Source organism: Clarias gariepinus, chromosome 2, assembly GCF_024256425.1.
Source record: "Clarias gariepinus isolate MV-2021 ecotype Netherlands chromosome 2, CGAR_prim_01v2, whole genome shotgun sequence".
Taxonomy (NCBI): domain Eukaryota; kingdom Metazoa; phylum Chordata; class Actinopteri; order Siluriformes; family Clariidae; genus Clarias; species Clarias gariepinus.
The window spans coordinates 34448982-34476534 of record NC_071101.1 but is presented as its reverse complement, the minus strand read 5'-3'; the positions used below and the strand labels follow the sequence as shown (position 1 = coordinate 34476534).

At 36.6% G+C, this 27553-nt stretch overlaps 2 protein-coding genes across 5 annotated transcripts; one reads left to right on the top strand and one right to left on the bottom strand.

Annotated features, from left to right (window-relative positions):
- On the top strand, window positions 1–26654 carry tulp3 (TUB like protein 3). Of its 4 annotated transcripts, none has more exons than XM_053483447.1 (12): window positions 1–88; window positions 10261–10302; window positions 11589–11640; window positions 14285–14444; window positions 14645–14833; window positions 15634–15764; window positions 20354–20545; window positions 20736–20848; window positions 21883–22000; window positions 22084–22182; window positions 22420–22591; window positions 22700–26654. In XM_053483447.1, exons 1-12 carry the CDS (start codon window positions 72–74, stop codon window positions 22831–22833), a joined length of 1419 nt encoding a protein of 472 aa, XP_053339422.1. In that variant the 5' UTR covers window positions 1–71; the 3' UTR covers window positions 22834–26654. The 4 variants fall into 4 exon arrangements, with proteins under 4 accessions (XP_053339422.1, XP_053339406.1, XP_053339396.1 ...); XM_053483431.1 differs by lacking the exon at window positions 1–88 and adding an exon at window positions 6387–6468 and having other exon boundaries at window positions 14648–14833; XM_053483421.1 differs by lacking the exon at window positions 1–88 and adding an exon at window positions 6387–6468.
- Window positions 15967–18405, bottom strand: LOC128510904 (uncharacterized). The gene is made up of 2 exons (XM_053483449.1): window positions 16840–18405; window positions 15967–16672 (listed from the first exon to the last, which is right to left on the bottom strand). The coding sequence occupies exon 1, from the start codon at window positions 18369–18371 to the stop codon at window positions 17487–17489; it is 885 nt and encodes a 294-aa protein (XP_053339424.1). The 5' UTR covers window positions 18372–18405; the 3' UTR covers window positions 15967–16672; window positions 16840–17486.
- Window positions 26655–27553: the final 899 nt, after the last annotated feature.

Sequence of the window (27553 nt, the reverse complement as noted above, 5' to 3'; positions counted from 1 at the left end):
GGAACAGTTACACTGGCCCGAGGAGGGAGAGGCAGCAACAGCTGGGGGAGCCATAGCAACCGCAGATAAACATGAGTTACTATATCAGGTAAAATGCTCACTAGATTTGGGATGAACACATCATTGGAACGCCATGAGGAAACGCAAAAAGGTTTTAAGCTCAATTAGTATGAAACGTAACTCGTAAGACTCAGTTGTTTATTTCGTAACTTTTCTTTACCGACCTGATGCCTAGCGTTAGCCTTCTGCGCTTACACCAACGGCAGATAGCCAGCAAACAGATGGGGGGTTTGTTTCGGGTTAAACAAACAAAAAGCTCTCACACATTTGTGAATATGTGGCATATTTACTCCATATTGTACAATCGTATTTTATCTGCGGTGTATATTACTGGAAAACTCGCGTGAGTATAGCTGACAAATAAACACATCCTTGAGATTTTTTTCTCTATGAATAAGAGTTAGCTGAGTGCTTAGCATCCGGACTGGGATCCAGTTAGCTAGCCGTGTTTCCCTAAAATGTCTTGTTTTTAAGGATGAGAAACTGTTTAATATCCAGCTGTAGAAAATCTTAAAACATACCCGCTGCTTTTACAGCTCAGACCTTGTAGTTAAATTGGACATTAACCCTTTAGTACATTCATCATTTATAAGCATAAAAAAGAATAAGTATAAAACTGCAATATTAAAAGCGTTTAAAGATTTGGTTAAAAAAAAGCTTTTGATATTTATAGGAAAATATGCATTAAGGCGTTAAACATGGTCTGGCACTTATATAGGCAGCATGGTGGCTTAGTGGTTAACACTTCACTGTTGCCTTGCACCTCAATGGCCCAGGTTCAATTCACACCTCAGGGTCTCTGTGCATGGAGTTTACATGTTCTACCTGTGCTCGGTGGGTTTTCTCTGGGTACTCCACTGTCCTCCCACAGTCCAAAGACATGCAGATTAGGTTTATTGTCATTCCCAAATTGCCCGTGGTGCATGAATGTTGGCCGGAGGTTCAACCACGGTCGTACAAATGGAAAATAAATACAATGGTCCTTAGTTGGATTACTGAGGTTTTACACACACACACACACATACACACACACACACACACACACATATATATATATATATATATATATATATATATATACACACACACACACACGTTTCATACATTGGAGGGCCTGAAATCAGTCTCAGATTATTTTCTATTTGTATGTCTGTCCAGCCAGATTTTGTCACAGCATTATGCAAAACTGACTGGACAGGATCTAATGAAACTTTGCTAGTCTTTAGATATTTACATGAAATTAAACATGCGTCATAAATAAAATCAAAATCAAAGTAGCTGTGAAGTATGAGCCAGATTGTAAACCACAAGTTTTTACAGCGTTCGTAAGAAAGTTTATTTCTTTGCATCCACAAAATAGGCAGAGAGCCCTATAAAGAGACAGGCAGAGATGTACATGGTATTCAATCTGAAATAATATCACTTATACATTAAAGCTGATCAGCTTATTTGTAGCTTTAACATTTTCATTATTTCGACAAATTCTTTACCCTTCAATGACGGGAACTTGTGCTAGTACTTAATAAAGTGACACAAAATCTAATGTTTGGATGATAAAAATGTTATATCTTTTTCATCATTTTAAATGTAAAATTTATATAAAAGCAGGTCATGTAGAAACATCTGGAAATTCTTGTTTTTTTGAAAAACATGATTGTTAGAACAGTTTATATAATGCTTAATTTGCTCAAATGTGCTCAATGCCAAATAACTTCTTGGTCATGAGTAAACAAAACAATAAGGTAAATATTTCTATTTTAAGTATGTATATATTTTTTTAGAAATCTAAAAAAGGTCGATTTGAGCAAACTGGTTATTTCTCCCTGTAGTGTCTTGCCTTAATCACTAATCTGCATCGCTGCAGTTTGTGATGACCAGCATCTGTAAGTTTGTGGTTTATGGAATACTGTATGGTATTTCCTGTTGTTCTTTATAGGCTCTATATTATGACAAGGTTCCAGAAAATCAGCTTCTGTTAGGAGATGCGCCTCAGAACAGTTTAAAGTCTTGTGGAATTAGTGGTTGTTTTTTAGATGCTTCAGCTACAGGAAACTCATTACTGAAGAATTGTTTCTATGTTTCTAATAAAAGGCTATGAATGCCATATCAGTGAGCTCACATCTTCATGTCTGTTTTGTGTTTACCAACTCTATGCTGAAAGGTAAGTTAGAGGAGGTGATGAAAGAAAAAATATAATATAAATTCTTGGATCTTTCTTTAATAGCCAGATAATGTTTCAGTCCTTGGAGGATTTGTACACAAAAATATTGGACACAGGAAGTAGAACAAATAATAGGGCAGAGCTGAATAGTAAGTTCTGATGAACAGATGCTATAGAGGAGGTCACGTCTCACTAACCCTCTCTCACCTTCATCTCCAAGAGGGCTTTCTGTTCGAGGAAGTGCAGCTGCACAACGGCTGTTGTTTATTGTCCTATTGTTTTCATCCTTCAGTGTTACAGTGACTCATGTTGCACTACTAGAAGCTTTGGATTTGTTGGGAAAAGTACAGGCCAGAATTCTAAGGCCAACCCAGGTAGAACCATGATTTTATGCAGTATTTCACCAGTAAGTGAACTGTTAAGTATTCATACTTATTTACATATATAGACTAACTCCGGTCTTATGGTTAAATAAAATTCCTCTTTTGCAACATGGCCACCTTCACTAAGTAGTATGTGACAACATCTGTGATTTTTCTGTCTTTACAACATTTTCTTATTCGGCATGATGCCTGTGAGTGCTTCATATTAATTATTTATTTTATAAAAATATTAAAACATATCCTATCCTGGTCAACACAACCACAAACCATTAGTTTACAACAAACTGCACTGATGAAAGGCTTTTGATTGGACAGTTTTAGCATCATCCTCTAAATCTATAGGTTTAGTGTACTATATATAAAACTTATGAATTAGCATCTATCCCTACATTACCGAAAATAAATTGCATATTTTTTGTGAGTAATGCAGCACAACATTGCGAAAAAGAAGTGTTCACAAAAGAGAAAAGTTTCCTGTTTGGCTGTATCACTCTCTGTATAAATGACGTGGGCTTCTGGGATAGTTTTTTTTTAACATGTGCTACTCTAGTATTTATTTTTTTTATCAAGATTAGCCATGTCGGTGTTTATTTTTCCTCTTCCTCCTTGAAAATTACAGGCAGAATGAATTACGTGTAGTTCTTCAGTAAGAAACAGATGAGTTCTCATACCGTGTATCTTAATCATTTCCCCCTCAGATGTAATAGACTTCCTGCATCACCAACTAAAAAATGGATGCTTTTGAATGAATCATTCATATAACCTTGACTACACATGCTACCTGGGAAAGTATGTTTAGGAGAAGGGAAAAAAAGCAAGATCCTGCAGTCTTATTTAAGAAGCTGCTATAACGTCAGTAAATATTGACTGTCTGGGAGGCACGGTGGCTTAGTGATTAGTACTGTCACCTGACACCTCCAGGGTCCAGGTTCGACTCCCATCTCTGTGTGCATGTAATTTGCATGTTTCCCCGTGATTGGTGGGTTTCCTCTGGATACTCCGAGTTCCGACTACAGTCCAAAGACATGTAGATTGGGCTTTTCCAAATTGTCTGTAGTGCGAGTGCCCTGCAGTGGATTGACACGCTGTCCAGGGTGTACCCTGCCTTCCGCCCTAAGTCTTCTGGGATAGGCTCCAGGCCCCCCGCGACCCTGAATACAGGATAAAGCGGTATAGAAAATGTGTGTGTGAGAGACTAATGACTATCTTTGTTTTTACTGGTATTTGAAATGTAACTGTGTTGTCTCTGCAACTTTAAATTGTGAGGAGAATTCCGGACGCAATTCTGTCAGCTGTTTTCCACTTTCTTGGCCTGTGAACTCTGTTTTGTTTAAGATTTTCTGAAGCTAGAATTATTCACCTTCACAGGAATAATCTTTACAGTACAGCCATTTGCTACCATCGTGCTCCCAGACTGATTCATTTAAACTGCTGAGGCCAACTTATTTCTTCCTCAACACTCCACGCGCACACATACAATATACCGGACATTTTATATATTCACTTATAATTGGAAATATTGGTATCTGGTGCACTGCGGTGTCTATTTTTGCACAATATAGGTGAGCTACTTTCACGATTTGAAAGTAAGTCGCTCTGGATAAGAGCATCTGCCAAATGGCTAAATGTTATAGTTTGGTGAATGAAATGTGCATGACGGCTGAACAATAAGTGACCAAGAGCATGACACTTGAACAGGCATTAAAGTCTATGCAGAAATTAATCTTCAGGCTTCTTTTACTTAAAAATACAGTACATCAGACTGACTGATAATTGTACTTTAATAGCCTTCTGCTCAGGATCCACAGCGGTTGCTTTGCTCTGTTACGTGTGATGAGGATACTATTACAAGCACAAATTAACTATGATACTGACCTACCAATTTATGTTAAGAATATTTCTTCAGAGATAGAACACTAATAATTATGTTGTTTATACGTTAACTATATGATGTACTGTACTATTTCAGAAACATCTGATGCACAGTACTGGTTCAGAAACATCATAACATCATAACAAGATATAATCCGTACTTCATTTTCATTCAAGTCGCTTTCATTAAACTTCTGATAATCCTCTGTGAATTTTAAACATGTAACTAGATACACGTTTTTAAGAATCATCTGCATTGTCCTCAAGAGGAGAAACGGCAGAGCATGCAAAAATTGACTTTCGAGCTTGTCTCTGCTGTGAGACATTTTTTTTTTAATAGATAGAATAAGCGCAAACATCACACCCGTAACACTGGATCTGGTCATACATGAAGAAGTAAAGTCTTTTTACATAAATATAAAAAGAAATTTCTTTTAATCTTTAGAAAAAGTACAGAGTAATTCCATCTCAAATCAACCAATGAAAGAGAAATTTTCCACCATCACCTCTCAGATTTTGCTGATTTTTTCACCAATTGTTGATCTTGCCATGAAAATAAAACCCCCCAATTTTTTTGTCCCAACTCCCACTCGTTAAAAAATGGCAGCCATCTCAATATTTGGCCTCAAAGTGCTTTTAGACATGCCACGCCCCTTTTTGAAATCCTCTTTTCCTTAATAACTCGCTTGCTTTATGTCATATGGAGATGAAACTGGGTATATTTATGTAACTTTTTATGTAGATTCAGATTCTGCAATCGGAATTTGGCTATCTGCTGTGGTTATGGAGATATTTCTGAAAAACCGTTTTTTGGGGGTACCCCTTTTCGACCCCCCAGAACCCAAGGTCTGTATGTATATATGTTACTCAAAAAAATAGGGGTTACTTCACATCACCTTATCTTAAAAATAAATAAAAAACAGGGGTGTGTTATGCCCTGTTTTATAGAAATCATCAAAAATTAATTGTCGAGGTTTCATCTCCATATGACATAAAGCAAGCGAGTTAATAAAAAAATTGCAGTTTATCCTGATATCAGTATTACATCGTCATATCACCCAGCTTTAGGCTGTATGTATTTTCTCCCAGCACTGGTGTGTTGTCTGTCAACACTGTTCACGAGGAAGTGCAAAAGGAACACATGTTTGTATAGATACTAAAAAGGCTAAATGTTAACATTTAAAGGCTAAAATAGTGTGTGTGTGCATGTGTGTGTGTGTGTATGGGACCTACACTCTGTTGGGATTTCTAGTGGAACATTTTTTAAAAGTTGTTCTTATTTTGCTCTGCGGATTTGAGCTAATTACACCCGAAGGTGTCCGGGCTGATACAGGAAGGTCAATGATGTACACATTCAGTACGCGAAAAGCTATGCCCAAAGGTGTGTTTGTGTCTCCCAGCAACATTGTGAGCCTCCCTCTGGTCGTTTGTTTGTTTGGAAAATGTCTGTCCTTCTGCAAGCTCTGTATAAGAACATGAATGTTGCTCTATTAGTTCAATTAGACGTTGATGATACGAATGATTAGAGAAACAATGGCGCTCTGGTAAAATAATAGATTTTTGGCCATTTCAGTATCGGATTGTACTGTTGTTAGGTGTGATGAAATCTGCTACAGAATGCCAGAGAGTTTAGAGGGTGCTTTATTAGACTTCAGACGCACACAGATGAGGGTGATTGCCATGATTCAATTTCCTTGAACAAAATTATTGTAGCTTTAAAATATATATATATATTTTTTTTTACAGTAATGTTTTGCTGTTTGCTCAGCAGAGTGGCCTCGGTGTCCAAAGGATGTTTGATAGGTGTTGTTGCCATAGTGATTACTCAGGGGAGGGGGAAGATGATGAAGCAGGGAGTAGGGGACGACCTGCTTCAGGTGAGGCTGTCTGATCTAGTCGCCTCAGCACTATACTCACTCACAAGCTCACTCAAGCGTGCATGGATTCAGTGAAAGCATCCTCTCGGCCCGTCTACAGCCGCTGGTCGTACAGGTACAACCTGCGCACTTTTTTTCCTTAGTTAGTCAGTTGTACTCTCCACTTTATTTGTCCTTTTTTAAATCAGGTCAGGTTACTAGTTTCTAGTTTAAATTGTTGTTAGTTATTTTATCAGGCTGTGTCAATCAGACGACCTCTGCTTAAATTACGGTTGGTGGTTTAGCTACAGAATACAACTCGGGTTTATTTCACAGGAGTGCGCGTGTGTGCGTGCGCGCGTGTGCGTGTTTGTGTGTGTGTAAGCGATAGTATGTTCTCAACTGAACGCTTACAACGGACTCACTACTATTTCTAGGTTTGAGATGATCATAAAACAATCGTCACAGCAGTGATCATTTGATCAAACAGTAGAGCTAACATGTAGAGCTTTGTAATCTTTTTTTTTGAATGGCAAAAAAATAAAAAAACTATAGCAATAAAAAAAAAAAAAAGATTTATAATAATTATAAAGTAAGGTGGTTTATTTTTTTTAGGAATTGTTGACTTTGAAAGTTGAAACCATTTAAAACCAAGAAAGTACTTGTGTTAAAAATTTTATTTTTATCATGCTGCACTGTTTCTAGGCGGTATTTAAATGTAAACACCTGTGATATTGTGCATGTTAACTGGCGTATACTAAAACTTAGATGTTCATGTTTAATCCCTTCTGCTGAGGTATATAATTGATTAGTGGACACGCTGATGGATTCGATCTGTAAGCTTTACACTTAAACTAAACTTATATGGAGTTCGTGCCAGCTCAAGTGGACACTAGAGCTATGCGATTTAATCAGTTATGCAATTGTTTGTTGCTTGATTTTATTCTTTGAATCATTGAGTCAGTTTTTAGATTTGATATTGACATCATTCACTTCTTGAATATCAGCCAGACAGGGCTAATGCATTTACCATGAAGCTGCAGTAACCTATGTAACATAACATAATGACATACTAATAACATAATAACATTAGTAACATAACATGAGACATGTCACCGGTTCAGATTTTATTCCACGTTACCTTAAATCCGCAGCAACTTCAATCTGTCACTAAGTGAGCAATAGTTCAATCAAAATGAATGAATCTTTTTTTTTTTGCGTCATTTAGTTCATTTTGTTCTTTTGATAAGAAATTAAATAAAATGTTGCATTTTCAATAAAAAGACCCCCAATATGGCTACAGACACAAATTTTTGCTATAGTTCCATTAATGGAAAATATTACAATGTAGCTAAGGACATATTATAATAAACAGAATGAGTAGCTCACCTCTCATATCTTCCAGTCTGAGTCGTTCGTTCTTTTGAATCTATTGCACTGCATAGCGTCTATGGGAGTCACGTGAAAATAGAACAAATGACTCGGACTGAAAGTGTCAATGAGAAAGAGTATCTCAATTCTGTTTTCTGTACATAACCTATGGAGGTTTTGCAATGATTTGTGCATGCGCGCCCAGTAGAAAATGAACGAATCACTCTCCGAGACTACTCATTCTTCTGAATCACGTTAAAGATTCGTTCAAAAAGGAAAAATCGTTCATGACGACCCATCACTAGTGAGCAAATCGCAATAGCTGTTGGTTTGACTAAAGTGTTTTTGTTTGTTTAGAGATATTTTACCTGGAAAATACTAAACAGCATAACAACTACTTGTATTGTGTGTAAAGCCAGCCTGCTGAGGGGTAAAAGCATGGTGTTGTTGTACAATAAAACCTATTTAATCCTGCACCTGCAGATGTTTCATATGAAAGAGTACCAGGAGTTCATGCTCGATTACAGACAAGAACGCACTACCAGGCAGACTCTTGCTGATGATTTCTAGAAATGCATTAAACTTACAGCAGACAACCCAAAGGTTAAAGGGATTAAAGAGGAGTTTTTAGATAGTTTTACTATCTGTTTTTAAAAATGTCAGATTTCACAGCCTGTTGGAGCCCTTAGAGTTCAGGTATGAAGTGCCATGCAGAAAATACCTTTCAGAGATCGCAATTGTGCTAATGCTCAATCTGTTTTAATGATGCAGCCAAGCTTAGTGTTGGGTTCAACTTACTAGAAATATTTTAAATATATACGATTTTTATTTCATTTTTAAATTTCAGATTTTAAATTTGAATGAAAATGTGTGTTTTTAGATCTTTTAATAAGTATTATAATGCTGTGTGGATTATTTCAGTCTTGTGAGGTTAACCTTAAACCTTAATCACACTATCCGCAATAATAGCGACAATATTAAATATAAAAAAGATTATTATTTTTATTATAAAATAATATAAACAATATTAAAGTAAAAAGAGATCTGTGTGATCCACGTATTTTATATAAATGAAATTAGTTAGGTTAGATAGTTTGTTAAATTGTCTAAAATTAATCCATAAAAAAAATAACATATACCATAGGTTTTGCAGGATTTGCAAACTGATTGCATTTTCTCAAATACTATCGCCTTTTTCTATCTCTCTTTTTTTTTTTTCTTCTCCCGGTTACTGGGCAGTTCGTGCATTACTGCCACCCACTGCACTGGAGTGTGGAGCGATATTACAGGCAAAAATCTAACTGTTTAAATATGGCATTTAAGCAGTCAAGAAGTTACACAGCATTTTAAAGTTTATTAGATAAACTTTAGATTTGATTAAATTTGGCATTCTTAATACATTAAATCCTGTAAGAAATATAATTAAATAAAACAAGTCATACAGTTAACTTTACTGCTGTTGAATTGAATTGAAAATTTCAATGGACAAAAATAAAATGGACTTACCAGTCTACCCGTGTTTCATACCTCTGGTGCATACTGTCACTAACACAAAAGTGAAACCCTCAAAGGTTTTAGTTTTAGTGTGTTATCATTTGTGATAAACGTTGTTGTATTAATTCATAAAATACAATAATAGCATTTTCACTTCTTTTAGACCCCTTTGTATATATATTTACATAGGTTGATTTAAGGAAGGTATATATAACAATATAAAATATATTATATTAATATATTATATATATATATTATATTAATATATTATAAAATATTATAAAATATATTATAAAATATTTTTGATATTGCCCACCTCGACCCAGCACTATGCATATTTTATGTCTGTTTCTCACTCTGTGATCTTCATCAATGAAAATCTTTAGCATTACATCCTGTGGGAGCTCGTCATTGTTCTTACTTTATTTCACACCTATTCATTCCTGTTTTCTTCACACTATTGTTCCCATTCATTAAAAATTTGAACTGGGGGTCTGATAGTATTGTTATGCTTATTACCTGTGCTTAGTGGAGGAGAATTTTATTCTCACAGAATACCATTTACTTTGAGTACAAACGAATGTAGCTGTGAGTATAATTTTAATCGAGTGGAGGATTTGCTCGACTCACACGGTCCTGTCTGTGCAGCGATGGTGTGTCGTTCAGTTTTCCAGCAGGGTTGTCAGTGATGTGTGTTTGGGGTGTAGGCTAAGGGCAGTGCTTGTTTTTTTTTTTTTTTCTGTAGGTATCCATGGTTACCAAATAGGTATCACTACGATAAGGCTTGTGTCCTCTGTGTCAGAGGCACACACACACACACACACACACCATAAAACATTCATTACAGTAAGGCTTTAAGTCATGGCACAGCGCCTGTGTTAAAGAGAAGAATCCAGGCAGCATGTTTGGCTCTCAGGAAAGGACAGAGAGGTACAGAAGGAACTCCAGTCTACTGCGTTATTGGAAGAACGAGTGAATTAATCCTCAAAGCATCCTCACTAACTTCATGTATTTTTTTTTGTTGTCCTTTTTATGTCTATCTCGTATGACCTTGGGAACAAAGACCCTCTAGCTCGAGCAACTTCTCCACCTCTGCCACTGCCAGGTGAGAAACAAACACACACACACACACACACACACACACACACACACACACACACACACAAAACAAAAAAATACACACATCCTCTACATTGCTATTAAGGTCGTCACTCTTACTCTTACTCTTAAAAGAGTTTTATTCCTGTACCGCTTACCTATAAGTAGATGCATTCATGTGAAATTTTCAGTATGAAATAGTGTAGAAGTAGCACAGTGAATAAACAAAAAAGTCTTCCTTATATTAATAAAAATACTTTCCAGGAATAATAAAGCTTGACCATGAAAAGAAAATTGCAATTAGGTTCAGTGTTCTTAACTTTATTTTTTCGTTATCTCTTCCATTTTTTCAGTTTTGTTTTTAGTGATTTTTGTTTTAAATTTTTAGAACAATATTGGAGATTTCATAACTATGAAATAAAACAAACAAAAATTCATATTTTGCATATAAAAACAATCAAAACATTTAGAAAGGACATGTAAATGAAGTAAAATGAAATGAATAAACATCAAACATTTTAGCACCGGCAGCTTTAAAAATAAAATTAAAAGTGGCTCCCTTTTCTTTTTGCCTTCCGTGTTTGCTAACATTTTTGTAAGCTCGTTTGGTTTTGCTTTCCACTGACGCAAATAAGTTTTGAATGGCTCCCGGATATACGTGCAACTTAGCTGGCATTTGGCTCGATTCAGTTGCTCGTACGCCAAAAATGCTTTGTGTGCCGAGGCAAATTTATCGCAAAATTTCAGTTCTTAAGTTGAACATCCTTACAATTGTATTGTCAAGTGCATATGCAAAACCCATAAAGCACCATAATGAAACTGGCTCTCATGAAGACCATCCCCAGAAAGCAAGACCAAAATGTACCTCTGCTGCAGAGGAGAAGTTTTATTTAGTGTTAAATCTACATTATAATTATAAGCTGTTCATAGATGCTATACTGCTGCTCCAGGAATGTATACTCAGGAAATATACTATAACTAACTCATAAGAAGATCACAGACATTATTTTGAGACGACAGTATTTTACCAAATCTTACAAGTAACTCTACTGCTTGCACTGTAATGCAAAATGAGTCTTTTTGATACTGATCCAATAAGATGTCTGAAACCCTGCAGGTCTGAAATTTTAATGAATGCAGGGATATCGATCCTTGTGTGGTGTTTGCGTTCTGGTCCAGTAGTAGGACCATTCAGTAAAGTCTGGTTATCATTGCTATAAACACTGATGTAATTGAGGCACAAGTTCGTACAGTATATTTGCATGCGTAGATAAATTATTAATTTTTTTGTAGTTCCCTGAATGATGACAGCAATAGCTTGAGACAGCAGAAGCTGGAAAAACAGGTGAGAGAGACTTTCCATTCCAGTACCAAATTAGTTTGAAGACATTTCATACAATTGCTTGCTTCCAAGATTTTAAAGAAGAACGACTTGTGATGTTCAGGTGTCCACATACATACTGGCCATATAGTGTATGTGTTGTATTGGTTTTTAAATGTTTTTTTTTTTATTGTATCTGGGTTTTGAATGTGTAGGGAAAAAAGTGATCAAAATCAAGTACTTAAAAAGTGTGTGTGTGTGAGTGTGTGTGAGTGTGTGTGAGTGTGTGTGAGTGTGTGTGAGTGTGTGTGAGTGTGTGTGAGTGTGTGTGTGTGTGTGTGTGTGTGTGAGTCTGTGAGTGTGAGTCTGTGAGTGTGAGTCTGTGAGTGTGTGTGTGTGAGTGTGTGTGTGAGTGTGTGTGTGAGTGTGTGTGTGTGTGTGTGTGTGTGTGTGTGTGTGAGTGTGTGAGTGTGTGTGTGAGTGTGTGAGTGTGTGAGTGTGTGAGTGTGTGAGTGTGTGAGTGTGTGTGTGAGTGTAGTTCGCTGCAAGCTTGGCTTGGTAGCTGTATTAAACCCATCTTTATTTTACTATACTCTGCTCCTTTTAGAATAATATCAAATACATTAATAATATAAAATAGCTAATTTTGAATCACACAGTGACAAAAGGTGTTCAACAAATCAAAATATTATAAGTTCATCACATTATTTGTTTGTGATAAAGCTTTGCACACACTTATCATCCCAAAAAGCTTTATAAAGGAGATTTACTTAGTACCCTTTACTTAAATATACAAAATACATTTATGTACAGGAATTAGGTTTTTATGACAATAAATAATGGATGATTAAATGAATATACAGTATGAACATGAAAAAAGATGTACTTATTATAGGTGCTCATAAGCTCATAAGCCAATCTCTACGCTTCTTGGTAGGCTTTTCATTGGCTATGGGGATTTGTGAGCATTTAGCTACTAGGCACTGATGGATGAGGAGGTTTGGGGTGTAGTTGGTGTTCCAGTTGAGGTCAGGGCTCTTTGCAGAACACTTAAGTTTATCCATTACATCTTTGACAAACCATGGTTTCATGAAGCTTACTTTGCGCGCATAGGAATTGTCATGCTGAAAAAGGTTTGGGTCTGCTAGTTGTACAAAAGGGGACTTCTTAATGCTGCAGCATACCAGGGCATTCTATACAATTCTGTGCTTCAAGCTTTGTAGCAATAGTTAAAAAGACATTTATCTGTACTTTATTTTAAATGCATGATTAAAGGATGAGCCAACTATCTTCATTCTTTTAAGGAGGGGAGGTCTTTGTTTAGTGCCAAAGGTAATAAGGTAAGTGCTTAGCGGGAAAAGAAATAAGAAGAATAGTTGTACTTTTAAATTTTGGAATGTATTGTTACATTTAAACTTTGAGTTGCATAAGCATCCTTAAAAAATGTGAAAAAGTACTTAAAGTGTAATTCAATTCAAAAGTAATTCAAGGTCAGGCTTTAGATCTTGTTTCTATAGGAACATGTGCTTTCATTTTAATTTTGCCCTGAATTTTGTTATTAGATATATCAGTGCAGTGTTTTCAGGATGGTTTATTGTGTTTTGAATAATTTATAGTGGGTGCTGTACTGATGCCAAAAGGTGAATTTCCATAGAAATTGTACTATATATATTTGTACTAAGCTGTCTTCTGTTTTCATGTAAGAGCTAGAGAGAAAGGTTAAAGATTGTGGCCTAAATCCATCTGTTATGGATGGCCTAAATCCATCTCTTAGACAATTAATATTAAGGGTTCTTTAAGGTCTTAAAGGTCTGCCTTGTTAGATTGATTGATTTAAAAAAAACAAAACAAAAAAAAAAACAGTAGCGCTTATTGTCTAGGTTTGGTTTATGAAGCATTTATTGTTAATTAGGCTAAACCAGTATGAAGAAAAGAGATGAGAATCTATCTATATGAGAAAAGCATTGCAAGTTGTTGCACAAACACTGGGCCTAGAAATTACATCATTTTAAAATGTTGTGAAAAGAAGCCACTGGTGTACTGGTGTACTGGTGCACAGGTGCGGATATGAAGAACAGCATGCTGTAGACGTTTGTTCTGGTGAACATCCAGACATTGGGCCAAGGTAATAAACAAAATATTTTGAGATCATTTACAAAGACACAACAAAGGTCTCTTTAGGGTAAAAAGGATGTAAGGTTGTAGGATGGTCAAGGCTATAACTAGACCCTAACAAAACAGAGCAGCATTTCCCTTCCTGAGGAAGAAGGGAGAAATCCCCTAAAACTAACAATGATTGAATAAAGCTGTAGTATAAGCTAGAAAAAGTAACACAAAAGAAAAATTTAATAGTTGGTAAATAACGCTGTTTTTCAGGTTTACTAGTGTGTGTATATTTGTCTGTGTTGCATACTGTATAAAAGCTGTGTGTTGTTTGGGGCTGTCTAAATAACTAAAATTAGTTTGATGGCTCATTTTACCAGACCTGGATCTGTAAGACGTTTGATGTGGGTATGAATCACTATGTGCAAACTCACTAAATGTAACAGGCCATGGAAGCTATGTCCGATTTTTTTTCTGTGAGGAAAATATGCCGATTTGTAGGTGGTCAATCTTCCACCATCAGTGAAATGTTGTAAAATGTCTGTGTTTCTATTTATATAAAAAGAGAGCGCTGTTCGAGCAGAAGCAGCGACGGAAGCGCCAGGAGCCTTTGATGGTGCAGCCAAACCCAGAAGCTCGGCCACGCCGCTCTCGGCCACGCCGCAGTGAGGAACAGGCTCTACTGGTCGATTCCCGCCTCAGCATTACCAATGATATCTTTGATGGTAAGGCGAGACAAAGTCTGGAATAGCATGGTGCAGATGCACAAAATATACACTTAAAAAAAAAAAAATCAAAACCACATGGGATATGTTAGGTCCCCCCCCAATCTCCAAATATAATGTACACAGGACAGGGTTTGGTATCTACTTTTCCTCTAATTTTATAGAAAGCACAAGCAATTAATGAAGCTATTGTTTTCCAGCAGGTATTGATGGTCCTGCTGCTTTTTTGGGTTCAGAGTCTTCTGATCTGGCTACAAAGATCCAAGTGCAATCAGTCAGCCCACCACAGGAGCCCTCTCCCCCTCCAACTGAAGAGCCTGAGAGAGATGGGGACACTGAAACATTGCTGGAACCCAAAACGGACATACACACACTGCTGCAAAGACGGGGTGAGAACAGAAATACACACAGTACACAAGTGTGGCCAAAACAAATACACAGAGGCTGTTACTGAATATGAGCTATGTCCTGTCTTTACTCCAGTGTTTAGTTAAGAGCCTACTGAGGATATCAGTTAGTTTTGCTCTCTGTCATTTAACAATTTTTTACACTATTTGTAAGCCTAACAGCAAGTTATTTGAGCTGAACCTTTATTTCTCTGTTGCTCTTTAACATGCTCTCTAACTCTTCCCCTTAAAGTAATTAACAAAAAAACTCTTTCCTCTCTCTCTTGACTTTATTTACATTAGGTTTAGGAAGCTTTTTGGCGAAACCAGTTAAAGGCTTCCTACTATATAGACAATAACAAATTAAATATTTAATACTGAAAATGACATCAAACAAAAACAACACCTTCAGAGTAGATCTGATTTTCCTGCAGCCAAAAGCTATTCACAAGAGATTAAAGACTTACATGTATTACAGTGTATACAGCATTTCCAGATTTTTTATCTCATTATACATATGGGTAGTTGAGGGTTAAAAACCTTACTAAAGGGTCTGCATTCCTGTGTCTTAACCACTAAGATACTCCAGCTTCCTTGACCTGGCTTGGCATGTACTGAAAGTGTGTAATAATTAGGGCTTGTGAGAATTTAGCATTCCAAATGATTGCACTGATGCGCAAAATAATATAATTAAATGGCAGTCATTATTATTATTATTATTATTATTGAAACAATTAATACTGTAAACCAGTTGTGCACATATTCAAAACTCTTTTATTTCAACTTATTTATATTCTTCTCAGGACTCTCAGACAGCATGAACTATGATGAAGTCAGTGACGATGATAACGATGATGAAGACAGAGCTGGTTCTCTTTCCCCCAATACAGACTCCACACGTCCTGCCTCTGCATCTAGCACCAAATCCAGCACAGTAAGACCCTCACACATGCATACACTGACCAGTGGCATTGATGGGTCTGATCATATGGGGGACTTACAGGAAGTTGCAGAGCAGAACTTTACTTGCAGTAGAGAAAGGGGGGGGGGGGGAGTAAGCATCGCATGCAACTGGACGATATAAGCTGGTGTAGCATGTCTGAATTGGTCACTCTCACACACACACAAGGACCACGCGACCATGCAGGGATGAAATTCAGTGCTTTCTTTATTTCTGCAACAAGGAGAAATAATCAGGGGGTGAAACAGGCGACAACTTCTCCCTCTCTGGCACACACACAGAGTCATTCACAGGGAGAACCGTATAACACATGCGCTCGTTAGCCTCGCACACAGGTAGACTGAGGCAATCAACATACATATAAACAAAATGGTAATAACTGAAATAAATAACATTTTACAATGTATATATATCGATATAACATTTTACTATACACATATATATATATATACACATATACACACATACATAGGTCGTATCACTTAATAATAATGTATGAAATACAATAAACATGTTACATTAACTTGAACATTAATTAAAGTATCTATATCCCAAAATATACTATAAACGAAAAAAAGAAAAAATATAAATATAAAACCCTTCAATACAAATAAATCAATACTGTTTTCATTACATATTAAAATTAAACATTCAGTACGTTAGCCTCCTACCCTATGTAAGCTACACCACGTGCATCACGCACAGCCTGAATCATTAAATCGATTTTCCTCTCATGTAGCACTCTACATACAATACACATTTGTTAACAATCAACTAAAACTGATTTTTGTAAGCAGAATTAAACAACCAACATACCTGCAACAAGGAGAAATAATCAGGGGGTGAAACAGGCGACAACTTCTCCCTCTCTGGCACACACACTAGCATACGATAACAATTAGCGTCACGATATGCTTAATATCAATTAAGTCAAATAACCATATTAAATGATTAATTTCCACCATGACCAACACAATTAAATGCCAGTATAAGGTAGTCACGTTCATCCACCAACAAATAAACATTTTAGGCAAAGACATTGTCATACCAGAGTCATTCACAGGGAGAACCGTATAACACATGCGCTCGTTAGCCTCGCACACAGGTAGACTGAGGCAATCAACGTCGCATGCAGAGAAAGCCTGAAGTGTCCAGCTAATATCGCTCCCCCCACCAAACAAAGCCTCGGCAACAGAGTTCCACTACTTTAACATTTTTTTCCTTTGTGAACAATTACCGAAGAACAAGAATTCGTGAAGTTCATTAAACTAATAAAACAAAACGGAAGAGAGTTAAAACATCATGGACAATAAAATAAAAGAATAAAAATGAAATTAATAATTATACAAATAAGAAAGGGAAAAGCAAAACAAGCAAGATTAAATCAATGTATTATTCACACCAGTTACATTCTCCCCCCTGAACTTCACGAATTTTAACCATAATAGGGATAAGTATACGCTGGAGTCATTAGACCTAATGTTATCCAGAAAGTTGTGCAACAAAACATGTCTCCCACTCACAGGGAAGGTGAATACGGCAAGTTGATCAGGCTTACTGCAATCACCTGCAAAGGGTGCCTTAAACACCATTCATCTCAGACGAACCACGTCTCTCATCTGGAATAACATACTGAAATGCATTGACTAATCATAAAACTCAAAATAATATAAAACAATATTGTACTCTATATTCTCATCCCGATAAAGATCTTACAATCCCACCAACTGGATCAAAAGTTTTGAAGGATTGGGCCATGTTCTCTATCAATCTGTTGACGGGTTTCACAATCCTACCCACTCTGGTCCGAACCCACATTTCTCTGGGACCAAGAGGTGGCTTGACAACTTCAGCAGCGGAACTACAAGAGTCACTATGGAGAACTGCCTCAGAACGCGAAGTATGCAAATCAGGACTCAGTCCTTCATCCAAGCAGCCCATGCTACTGTTCTCCTCAGTACAGTCATCCTTTGGAACCCACTGCTCCTGTCCCGATGACTCAGGGGCTATGTTTAGTGATTCAGCACTATCAGACACAATGGATAATGTCTGTTGAGGATTGTCACAAGCTGCAGTCTCTTCCACCCAACTGGCGACTCGCTCAGACAAGGAACACACCTCGGATTCAATACCAGCAACATCAACCATTGAACCACTTCTACTGCTAAATACAGATCCACCGCTATTCTCCGATGTTTCATGCTCCTCCAGCTCAAGTGGGAGGAAATTCGCTTGCAACAACAAATTGCGATGGACAGTTTTCTCCTGACCCGTTTTGGTGTTACAAATGCGGTAAATGTGGCACTGGGGGTTCATTGCAACTACCCTATAGGGCGTGGACTCCCACTTGTCTGCTAGTTTCCTCTTCCCTCGTTCACCTTTGTTAGCTAGCAGAACTTGATCACCCAACTCAATGTTATGACCCTTCGTCTTTTGGTTGTACAAATCAGTTTGACGCTGCTGACTGACATCGATGTTTTTCTGAGCGACAGAGAGCGCTTCCTTCAGGTCATCTCGTAACCTCTTTACATATTTGTCATAATCAACAACGTCACTGTCTCTCTCAATGTTACTGAACATGACATCCACAGGCAGCTTTGGAACCCTACCAAACATTAAGTAAAACGGGGCATAGCCAGTGGATCCGGGTCACGGCACCAAATTTATGTAGCATGTCTGAATTGGTCACTCTCACACACACAAGGACCACGCGACCATGCAGGGATGAAATTCAGTGCTTTCTTTATTTCTGCAACAAGGAGAAATAATCAGGGGGTGAAACAGGCGACAACTTCTCCCTCTCTGGCACACACACAGAGTCATTCACAGGGAGAACCGTATAACACATGCGCTCGTTAGCCTCGCACACAGGTAGACTGAGGCAATCAACATACATATAAACAAAATGGTAATAACTGAAATAAATAACATTTTACAATGTATATATATCGATATAACATTTTACTATACACATATATATATATATATATATATACACATATACACACATACATAGGTCGTATCACTTAATAATAATGTATGAAATACAATAAACATGTTACATTAACTTGAACATTAATTAAAGTATCTATATCCCAAAATATACTATAAACGAAAAAAAGAAAAAATATAAATATAAAACCCTTCAATACAAATAAATCAATACTGTTTTCATTACATATTAAAATTAAACATTCAGTACGTTAGCCTCCTACCCTATGTAAGCTACACCACGTGCATCACGCACAGCCTGAATCATTAAATCGATTTTCCTCTCATGTAGCACTCTACATACAATACACATTTGTTAACAATCAACTAAAACTGATTTTTGTAAGCAGAATTAAACAACCAACATACCTGCAACAAGGAGAAATAATCAGGGGGTGAAACAGGCGACAACTTCTCCCTCTCTGGCACACACACTAGCATACGATAACAATTAGCGTCACGATATGCTTAATATCAATTAAGTCAAATAACCATATTAAATGATTAATTTCCACCATGACCAACACAATTAAATGCCAGTATAAGGTAGTCACGTTCATCCACCAACAAATAAACATTTTAGGCAAAGACATTGTCATACCAGAGTCATTCACAGGGAGAACCGTATAACACATGCGCTCGTTAGCCTCGCACACAGGTAGACTGAGGCAATCAACGTCGCATGCAGAGAAAGCCTGAAGTGTCCAGCTAATATCGCTCCCCCCACCAAACAAAGCCTCGGCAACAGAGTTCCACTACTTTAACATTTTTTTCCTTTGTGAACAATCACCGAAGAACAAGAATTCGTGAAGTTCATTAAACTAATAAAACAAAACGGAAGAGAGTTAAAACATCATGGACAATAAAATAAAAGAATAAAAATGAAATTAATAATTATACAAATAAGAAAGGGAAAAGCAAAACAAGCAAGATTAAATCAATGTATTATTCACACCAGTTACACTGGCAAAAGAAAAACTATAGATTCAGAGGTTAACCATGCTCATATTACAGTTAATACTGTGCCACATTAGTATAAGCAGGGCTAATGCAATCTCTCTCTCTCTCACGTGTGTTTGTGTGAAATGATTCATTCATGAGCAAATGTTACAAGACAATTTATATAATTTTTAACAATTCTCATTGTGCATGAAACAGGTGATGTCCCTGTATTTGAATTTTTTTTATTAGAAAGGTAGAAATAACTTCCCCAACCTCTCTCATTGTCTGTACCGCTTTTCCCCGTATGCAAGGTCGCGTGGGGGCCTGGAGCCTGTCATAGTATACTTAGGGCACTAGGCGGGGTACACCCTGGATGGGGTGCCAATCCATCATTGGGCACACACGCACACACACGCACACACACAGGCGCTTATTCAGTACGGGCAATCCGCAGGTATGCCCCCGTGCCACCCCTCCTAATGTACTGTCGTTAGCTTGGTACAAAAAAAACGACAAGTCCCCAGCAAACATGAATTAGGCTTGGAATATTTTTAAGTGCAAGAAATGTCCCTGAAAGGTTTCTGTTGTTCTACTGAAGTGTTTTGACTCAGTATATCTGTTTCCAATAGGAGTGTGTAACCGTGGCCTCATCCACGGCAGAAGGTCCTTCGATTGAGGTGGACAATCTGGAGAAATTTGTGCTGCGACCGGCCCCACGTGGCGTTACAGTGAAGTGCCGTATCACACGTGATAAGAAGGGAATGGACCGTGGCCTATACCCTACCTATTTCATGCACCTGGAGAGGGAGGATGGCAAGAAGGTTAGTCATGTTAGATGACCTTCATCTATTCACTTTAACTTGCAACTATGTACACAAAACAACTGTTAGGAAGATTCAGTTAAAATCCATTAGTTAAACATGTAGTGAATGTAATATCGAGTGTGTTTTTACTTTAACTTTTTAACTTTTTACCTTATTTTGTATTTGTATACATTCCGCTTTTTCTTAGTTGTTCCTGTTGGCTGGTAGAAAGAGGAAAAAGAGTAAAACTTCCAACTACCTGATATCAATAGATGCCACAGATCTGTCTCGTGAGGGTGAGAGCTTTGTGGGAAAATTGAGGTACGTAATTGAGTCTAAACAAACACTGGAATTGCTTTCGATTAGCATAGCTTAGGGTTGTTTTTTTGGACATGTCAGCGCACCAGAATACCTGCACAAGGTCAGAAAACAAGTAAATAAATGTTCTGCTGGAAGAACAAAGAGAATGAAAAGCGAAATGAACCGAAAAAAAGCGAAAAAAAAATCACTCATGTGGTATGAAGTTGTTTGGGATCTTCTCTACATAAATGTGTGGATGTAACAAAGTAAATAATAAATGATAATTTTTAACTGTTTTAAAGATAAATGTTTTTTAACTCACAAAACTGTAGACTAGGTCAGGTTGACTTATCAACTAATTTATTTTTAAAATCGTTACAGTAAATGCTTAGAATCTTGTAGAGAACCTTGATAAAGGGTATTTGTAGACTCCACACAATCTTCACTTCTTTTGTACTTTGTCTTTTAAAGTTTCACATCGGTATTGCAGAGGGAGGAGAGATGAGTAGTTTGAAGCAAAGTGATAATGTCTTGTGGTTTAATGTTTAAGAAACATTTTCTGCTAAGTTAGTAACTGTCAGCATATATCACACCTAAAGATTTAAAAAAAGGGAGAAAAGGCGCATCTACTGCATAACTTCACCATTTGCGTTAAGGCTGGTTGACCCACACATCATCATACATGTACAACACTTTGTTAGGGTTGTGGAAGTAAAAATGAACCAACAAAATGAACCAACCTGAATTTATGTATGTGACTACAGTTCTGCGAAAAAAGAAGCCTTTATTTGTCACACGTACATTACAACTCTGTGAAAGTCTTTTTTCACAGCTTTTTAGAAAGTGTAATTAATTTTGTGCCCTTGGAGCAGAGAGAGTTAAATGTAATTCAAAGTGTTAAACATCTCTGCCTTGTATTTCCATAGACCTGTACATTCAAGTCGATTGTTTTACACCTGCTCATGTCCTTTTGTACCCCTCTCTGTGCAGACTATAGTATGTCAGTCTTTTTTATTATTTATTTTAACTTCTCCTTTTCTTACAATTTAATTAAGATCGAATCTAATGGGGACGAAGTTCACTGTATATGATAACGGCACAAACCCCAGCAAGAACTCTGGAGCTCTGCTGGAAGAGAGCAACACACGGCAGGAACTAGCCGCTATCTGCTATGTAAGTATTGGCACAGAGTCTTATTTTGAGCAGGCCAGAATTACAGCAGGGTCACCGTACATAATATATGCTTTTTTTTGTAGGAAACCAATGTACTTGGATTTAAAGGCCCACGCAAGATGACCGTCATCATCCCTGGCATGAACATGAACTTTGAGCGTGTTCCTGTTCGTCCCACGAATGTGAGTTTATTATTATTTCTTTCAATAAAATTTGTTGCCTCTGTCTCAAGGTGTGTAAGCTATGGTATTTTTGATACACAGTTTGCTATAAGCAGAACATTTATTGCTGTGTTTGTAGTAGTATAAAATCTAGGCTTGTTAATATGTCAATACATTCAAGGATTAGTTTATATATATTCCTGCTTGTACGCATTATTAAAAATATGTTTATAAATGTTATCTAATTGTTGTTAACAGGATCAGGAGTGTTTATTGAGTAAATGGCAAAATCACCAACTGGAGAACCTAATCGAGTTGCACAATAAAGCTCCAGTGTGGAATGATGATACACAGTCCTATGTGCTCAACTTTCATGGAAGAGTCACGCAGGCTTCTGTCAAAAACTTTCAGATTGTCCATGATAATGATCGTAAGTACAGTAATATGTGCCTAAATATCTGTAGATAGCATTGTTCTCTATTTCCTTTCTTTTTCTTGAGCAGAATAATATTTTTTCTCTTTGATTGTGTCTCTCCAGCCGACTATATTGTGATGCAGTTTGGTCGTGTTGCTGAGGATGTTTTTACATTAGACTTTAACTACCCCATGTGTGCACTGCAAGCCTTTGCCATTGGCCTGTCCAGCTTTGACAGTAAACTGGCCTGCGAGTGATTTACGCTATCGCTCACATCTTTGGCCGTAACACATGCAGCCACACGATCCCTTGATTCAGTCATGTGTGCTGTTTTCTCTGTTTTTGCTGTTGGTCTTTCCTCTGTAAAACTTCACACTTTTCCAAATCTAGTCATAATTTCTTTCATTTTAAGCAAATGTCTCTCTTACTCTCCTAAACACAAACATTATCAAGCAGAGAAATAAAAGGGATTATTTATTATAATTGAATATTTATTATATTAAATATTTATGTATTAAAGAGTTTCGGTGTGTAGCAGTAACATTCAGCTCTATGAGCACGAATTATTGCTAATCTTTACAGACATGGACAAATTTATGGCACAACCTGACAGAGACATCTATCATTGGCTATTCCATATTTAATACAAGTCAGAGTTTTGATTTATTATTCAGCTGAGTTTTTACTCTTACTTTAAGGAGTACCTTCTCCAGACTGCATGTTACGGCTCTTTTCATAGGATTCAGCTAATGGCTCATAGTAGGCAGGTTCTGCTGAAATAGATTAGTTTTAGCACTTTTAGCTTCATATTTTGGGTCATTGTTCTATGGAAGACCCATGAAGTTTGACTGAGAAAGTAAGAGAGAGTGCTTTCTGACTCTGGGCAGTAAGATAATTACATTGAAAGAGATTTATTTGAGGTCCAAGACATATTGTGCCTGAAAGCAAAGCAGCATAAAAAACAACCAAGCCTCCTTCAATTTTTTCCAGTAGGTATATTGTGCTTTTCTTTAAATGAACTTGGAGAAACGTTGTGACTGGTTAAAATGCATTTCAGCGATAAATAAAAAATATTTTTTATAATATTTTTTACTGTAGTCACAAGATCATTAAGCTGCTTGCTAACGCTTTTATACGTTTAACACACTTGTCTATAATTTTCCACCTGATCTTAGACCTGATCCTGAGCTTAGACAGCTCTCTCTTTTGCTTTCTCTGGTCTGTGTGTGGTGCACATAATAAGCTTACATGTAACAGCACAATGACTACTTTTCTGTATTTTAATAGGCTTAATTACTGGTTACAAGAGTGAAGATGTGTCATAATAGTAATAGAAACTGTTCATTTGAACCATCATCACCATAGTCCAATTATTTACAGTATAATCTTTTTGAAACCAACAAATTTGTCCTTGTCTGTACAAAGTTGCTTTTTAAAAATATTTTAATTGAGTTCACTAGCGTAGGCTCAATAGCCATAAAATCAATTGGGAAGAAGAATTTAATTAAAATTAGGAAACAACCATGTCACATTGTTTAAAGATTGTTTAATTATTATTATAATTTTTTTACACACACACGGAAAACAGAATTATTGTTGTTTGGTAGGGGATCAAATACTTATTTCCCTCATTGAAATGCAACTTAATTTATAACATTTGTATCATGTGCTTTTTCTGGATTTTTGGTTGTTATTCTGTCTCATTCCTTTACCATAAACCTATGATAAGAATTGTAGACCCTTCATTTCTTTGTAAATAGGCAAACTTAGAAAATCTGTAGGGGATCAAATACTTATTTTCCCCTACTGTATTTCAGCTGCTCTGATTGTATATATTTTCGTTTAAACGTGCGTCATGTCAGCTGTTTTATATCAGCGTTTCTTCTCTATAAAAGATGCCGTTCAGTTTACAATTGACCTATGGCAAAGGGACAGTTATCACCGTGTTAGTGTGAACAGTGCTTAGGTGTTGGTCACCCTTGATTGGTCTTGCATAGCTCTTAAATTACATCTGTTTTTAAACATAATCAGATTTTAAAATGTGATTTTGTGTTGGTGGTAGGTGTATTTTTAAAGTGGTTTTGCATATTTCTTACTGTTTGTGTTAAAACGTGTGGCAGTATTCAAGTCTTTCTCTTTAGCAACCTGTCATGACTCAAAGCTTCTTTAACCTTTATTTTAAGCACATGTTGCAGTTAACAGAGCTGATAGAGGAGCATCAGATCCATTAAGTGTACACCAATCAGGCACACTGGACTACTGTGGCCAATTCCTTGACCTTACATTTCAGATAGCCCGTTTATTTTTCTTACACTTTTGTCACATTAATTTTTTTAGATTCATATTATAATGGCTTAGCATTATACTGTAGGGTAAATTTTGAAAAGAAAAAAATAGAAATATGACCATTTTAAATCAGGGCTTCTTAATTTCAATGGCTGGAATCCAAATCATAATTTAAATATAAAGATACAGAGACTATTGTTGTATTTGTGAGTGTTAACTGTTTTATGATTCGAAGTTAATACATTCAAAGTAATTATTAGTGTTCCTGTTCATGTACACACTCAGGAGTAAGAGTCTATATGAACATTTTTCACAGCTAGATTCTTTAAATGTCAAAGTTCTTGTGTAAATGCTCAGATGAACAATGTTTGAATAAATCTATTCATAACTGGTTTGATACATTAGGCCCTACATTGCTGCTCCATGTCTGTAATTAAGAACCCTTGCTTTAAGCCACCAAGTCTGCTGTCCTGCAAAGCCACACTACATGTTTAATACTTTTTCTTTTAATGCTCTTGTGTGCCTTGTTATTATATATTGATAAAATGCTGTGAAATTATGCCCTGCTTAAAATGGAAACAAAAATGAAAAAACTATTTTGGTAATAGTGATCTGTTTTATAAATTCCTAATACAGTACTAGTCAAAAGTTTGGACACAAGGTTGGATTTATTTTTCTACATTCTAGAATAATAGCACGTATAGCATCAGGTAATTAGGTAACAAAAACTGTTATTGCTGTTAAAACTGTTAAAGCTGGAATATTTTTTGCAATATTGTTGTCAAGTCCATTTGCAAAACCCATCAAGCATGATAAAATTGCCTTTCATGGAGACAATACCAGGAAAGAAAGACCAAAACTTACTTTTGCTGCAGAGAAGTTCATTTGGAGTTACATGTCTGAAATATCACCCTTACCGCATCTCGGATTAGAGCTGTTATGTGAAGGCTTAGGTAGTAGACAGATCTCAATATCACCTATTCAATAAAGATTATTGAATGTTTCTGATGCCTTCAGCATAAATGTAGAAAGAAATAAAAGTCGTGAAAGACCATGGAATTAGGTGTGTCCTACCTTTTGACTGGTAATGTATGTACTTGTGAAGCACATTTATTCCCGGTACAGTCAGTGAACTCCTAGGGTCTGTTCCAGACTGTAGATTTTAAGAATGAATAATTATTCATAAGAATCCACTTTACTTTCTTTCTGTTCATACGCAGTCATGAGGATCATGACAAGGCCTGTCAAGGCCTAAATAACAATCATGTGGTCCTCATCACCTTTTGTTAGCAAACAAATTAACAAATTGCCAAATGTTTTGATTTTATGGAGGTATTCATGCACATTGATGATTAACTAATCCTGTGCATTTGATTATTAACCCTTGGCTGCTAGTTACCGTCTTGATGATGGTAATGTGAGCTGGCAAAGCCATAGGTGCACAATTCAACTCAGGATTTAAGATTTTAAGAGTTTGGGATTCTGTTCTGGAGCAGACCCTAGTGCGTTTGGCTTGTGTTGATATACTCTGTTCTGTGTGTTATGTGCGAAGAAATAGCCAACAGTTCACTGAAAATATCACAAAGCCTATATTTTCCATTAAAACTTTTGGAATGGAGTAATATTTACAGAAATTCTATTTTATTTAGTGTTTTAGAGGGACTCATTTTTGACCATTTAAGGTCATGTTATTTTCAGAATATATGTATTATATGCTGACTTGTACATATGGCTGTAACTAAAATGTGAAACAACTGCCTTTGGTTTTTTGGAAAATACATAAAGACTAAGAATTTAAAATGTGTGTTCTTATTCACATTTGTTTAAACAATACTTGTTTTCTTGTTTGTCCAAAAAAAAAATAATAATAATCTAAAAAGGGCAAACACACTTTATCAGATTGATGCTATATGTTAAATTTTTTTTAGAACTAACAGATTACTTCTTGCATTTCTCATTTGAAATGTAACTCCAGTCAAGGTACATTAATTCCTTGCAACAATCTAGCCTAAAGACTGAAATATCCCATTTACACAAGTATTTAGACCCATTACTCGGCACATAAAAATGTGGAAAACTTGAATCGGTTTAAAAACTTTCCATCTGTATTGTATTTAGGAATATTTAATTCACATGGGAAAGACTGCTGAGTTGAGAGTTGTCCAAAAGATATTCATTGCTCCCATCACAAGGAGAATAAGCCACAGAAGAACTGTCTGTTTGCTATATCGAAGCATATTCATAAAAGGTTGACGGGAAGGAACAATTTGTAGGAAAAGATGCATAGGCAACTAAGCAAGCAAAGCTGATTCATTAACTCAGGAGAGCCTCTTAAGGAGTGCAATGAAGCTAGAGTCTGTTCATGCACAGATATCATGAACTGTTGCAACCCTAGTATCAAGTCAGAAGCATCATTGGGTAAGGAGAAACTGAACTTTCTCTGGTCTGCTCCAGAAGCACCCTTACTGAGTTCCACGACAGAGACTTCCACACAACCGGGCCCAAGCACTAAACAGATTCACTGTTCTTAGGCACAGCCTGGAAAAAAGGCCAGAGTTGAAACAACACTTCTTTACCACCTCCTCTCAAGTGTAATGAAGAACGGTGGTACTTGCCCATCTTCGGTGTCTACCATCCCAAGAAACCAGGAAACATCAGAGTGGTGTTTGAACACAATGGAATGTCTCTCAA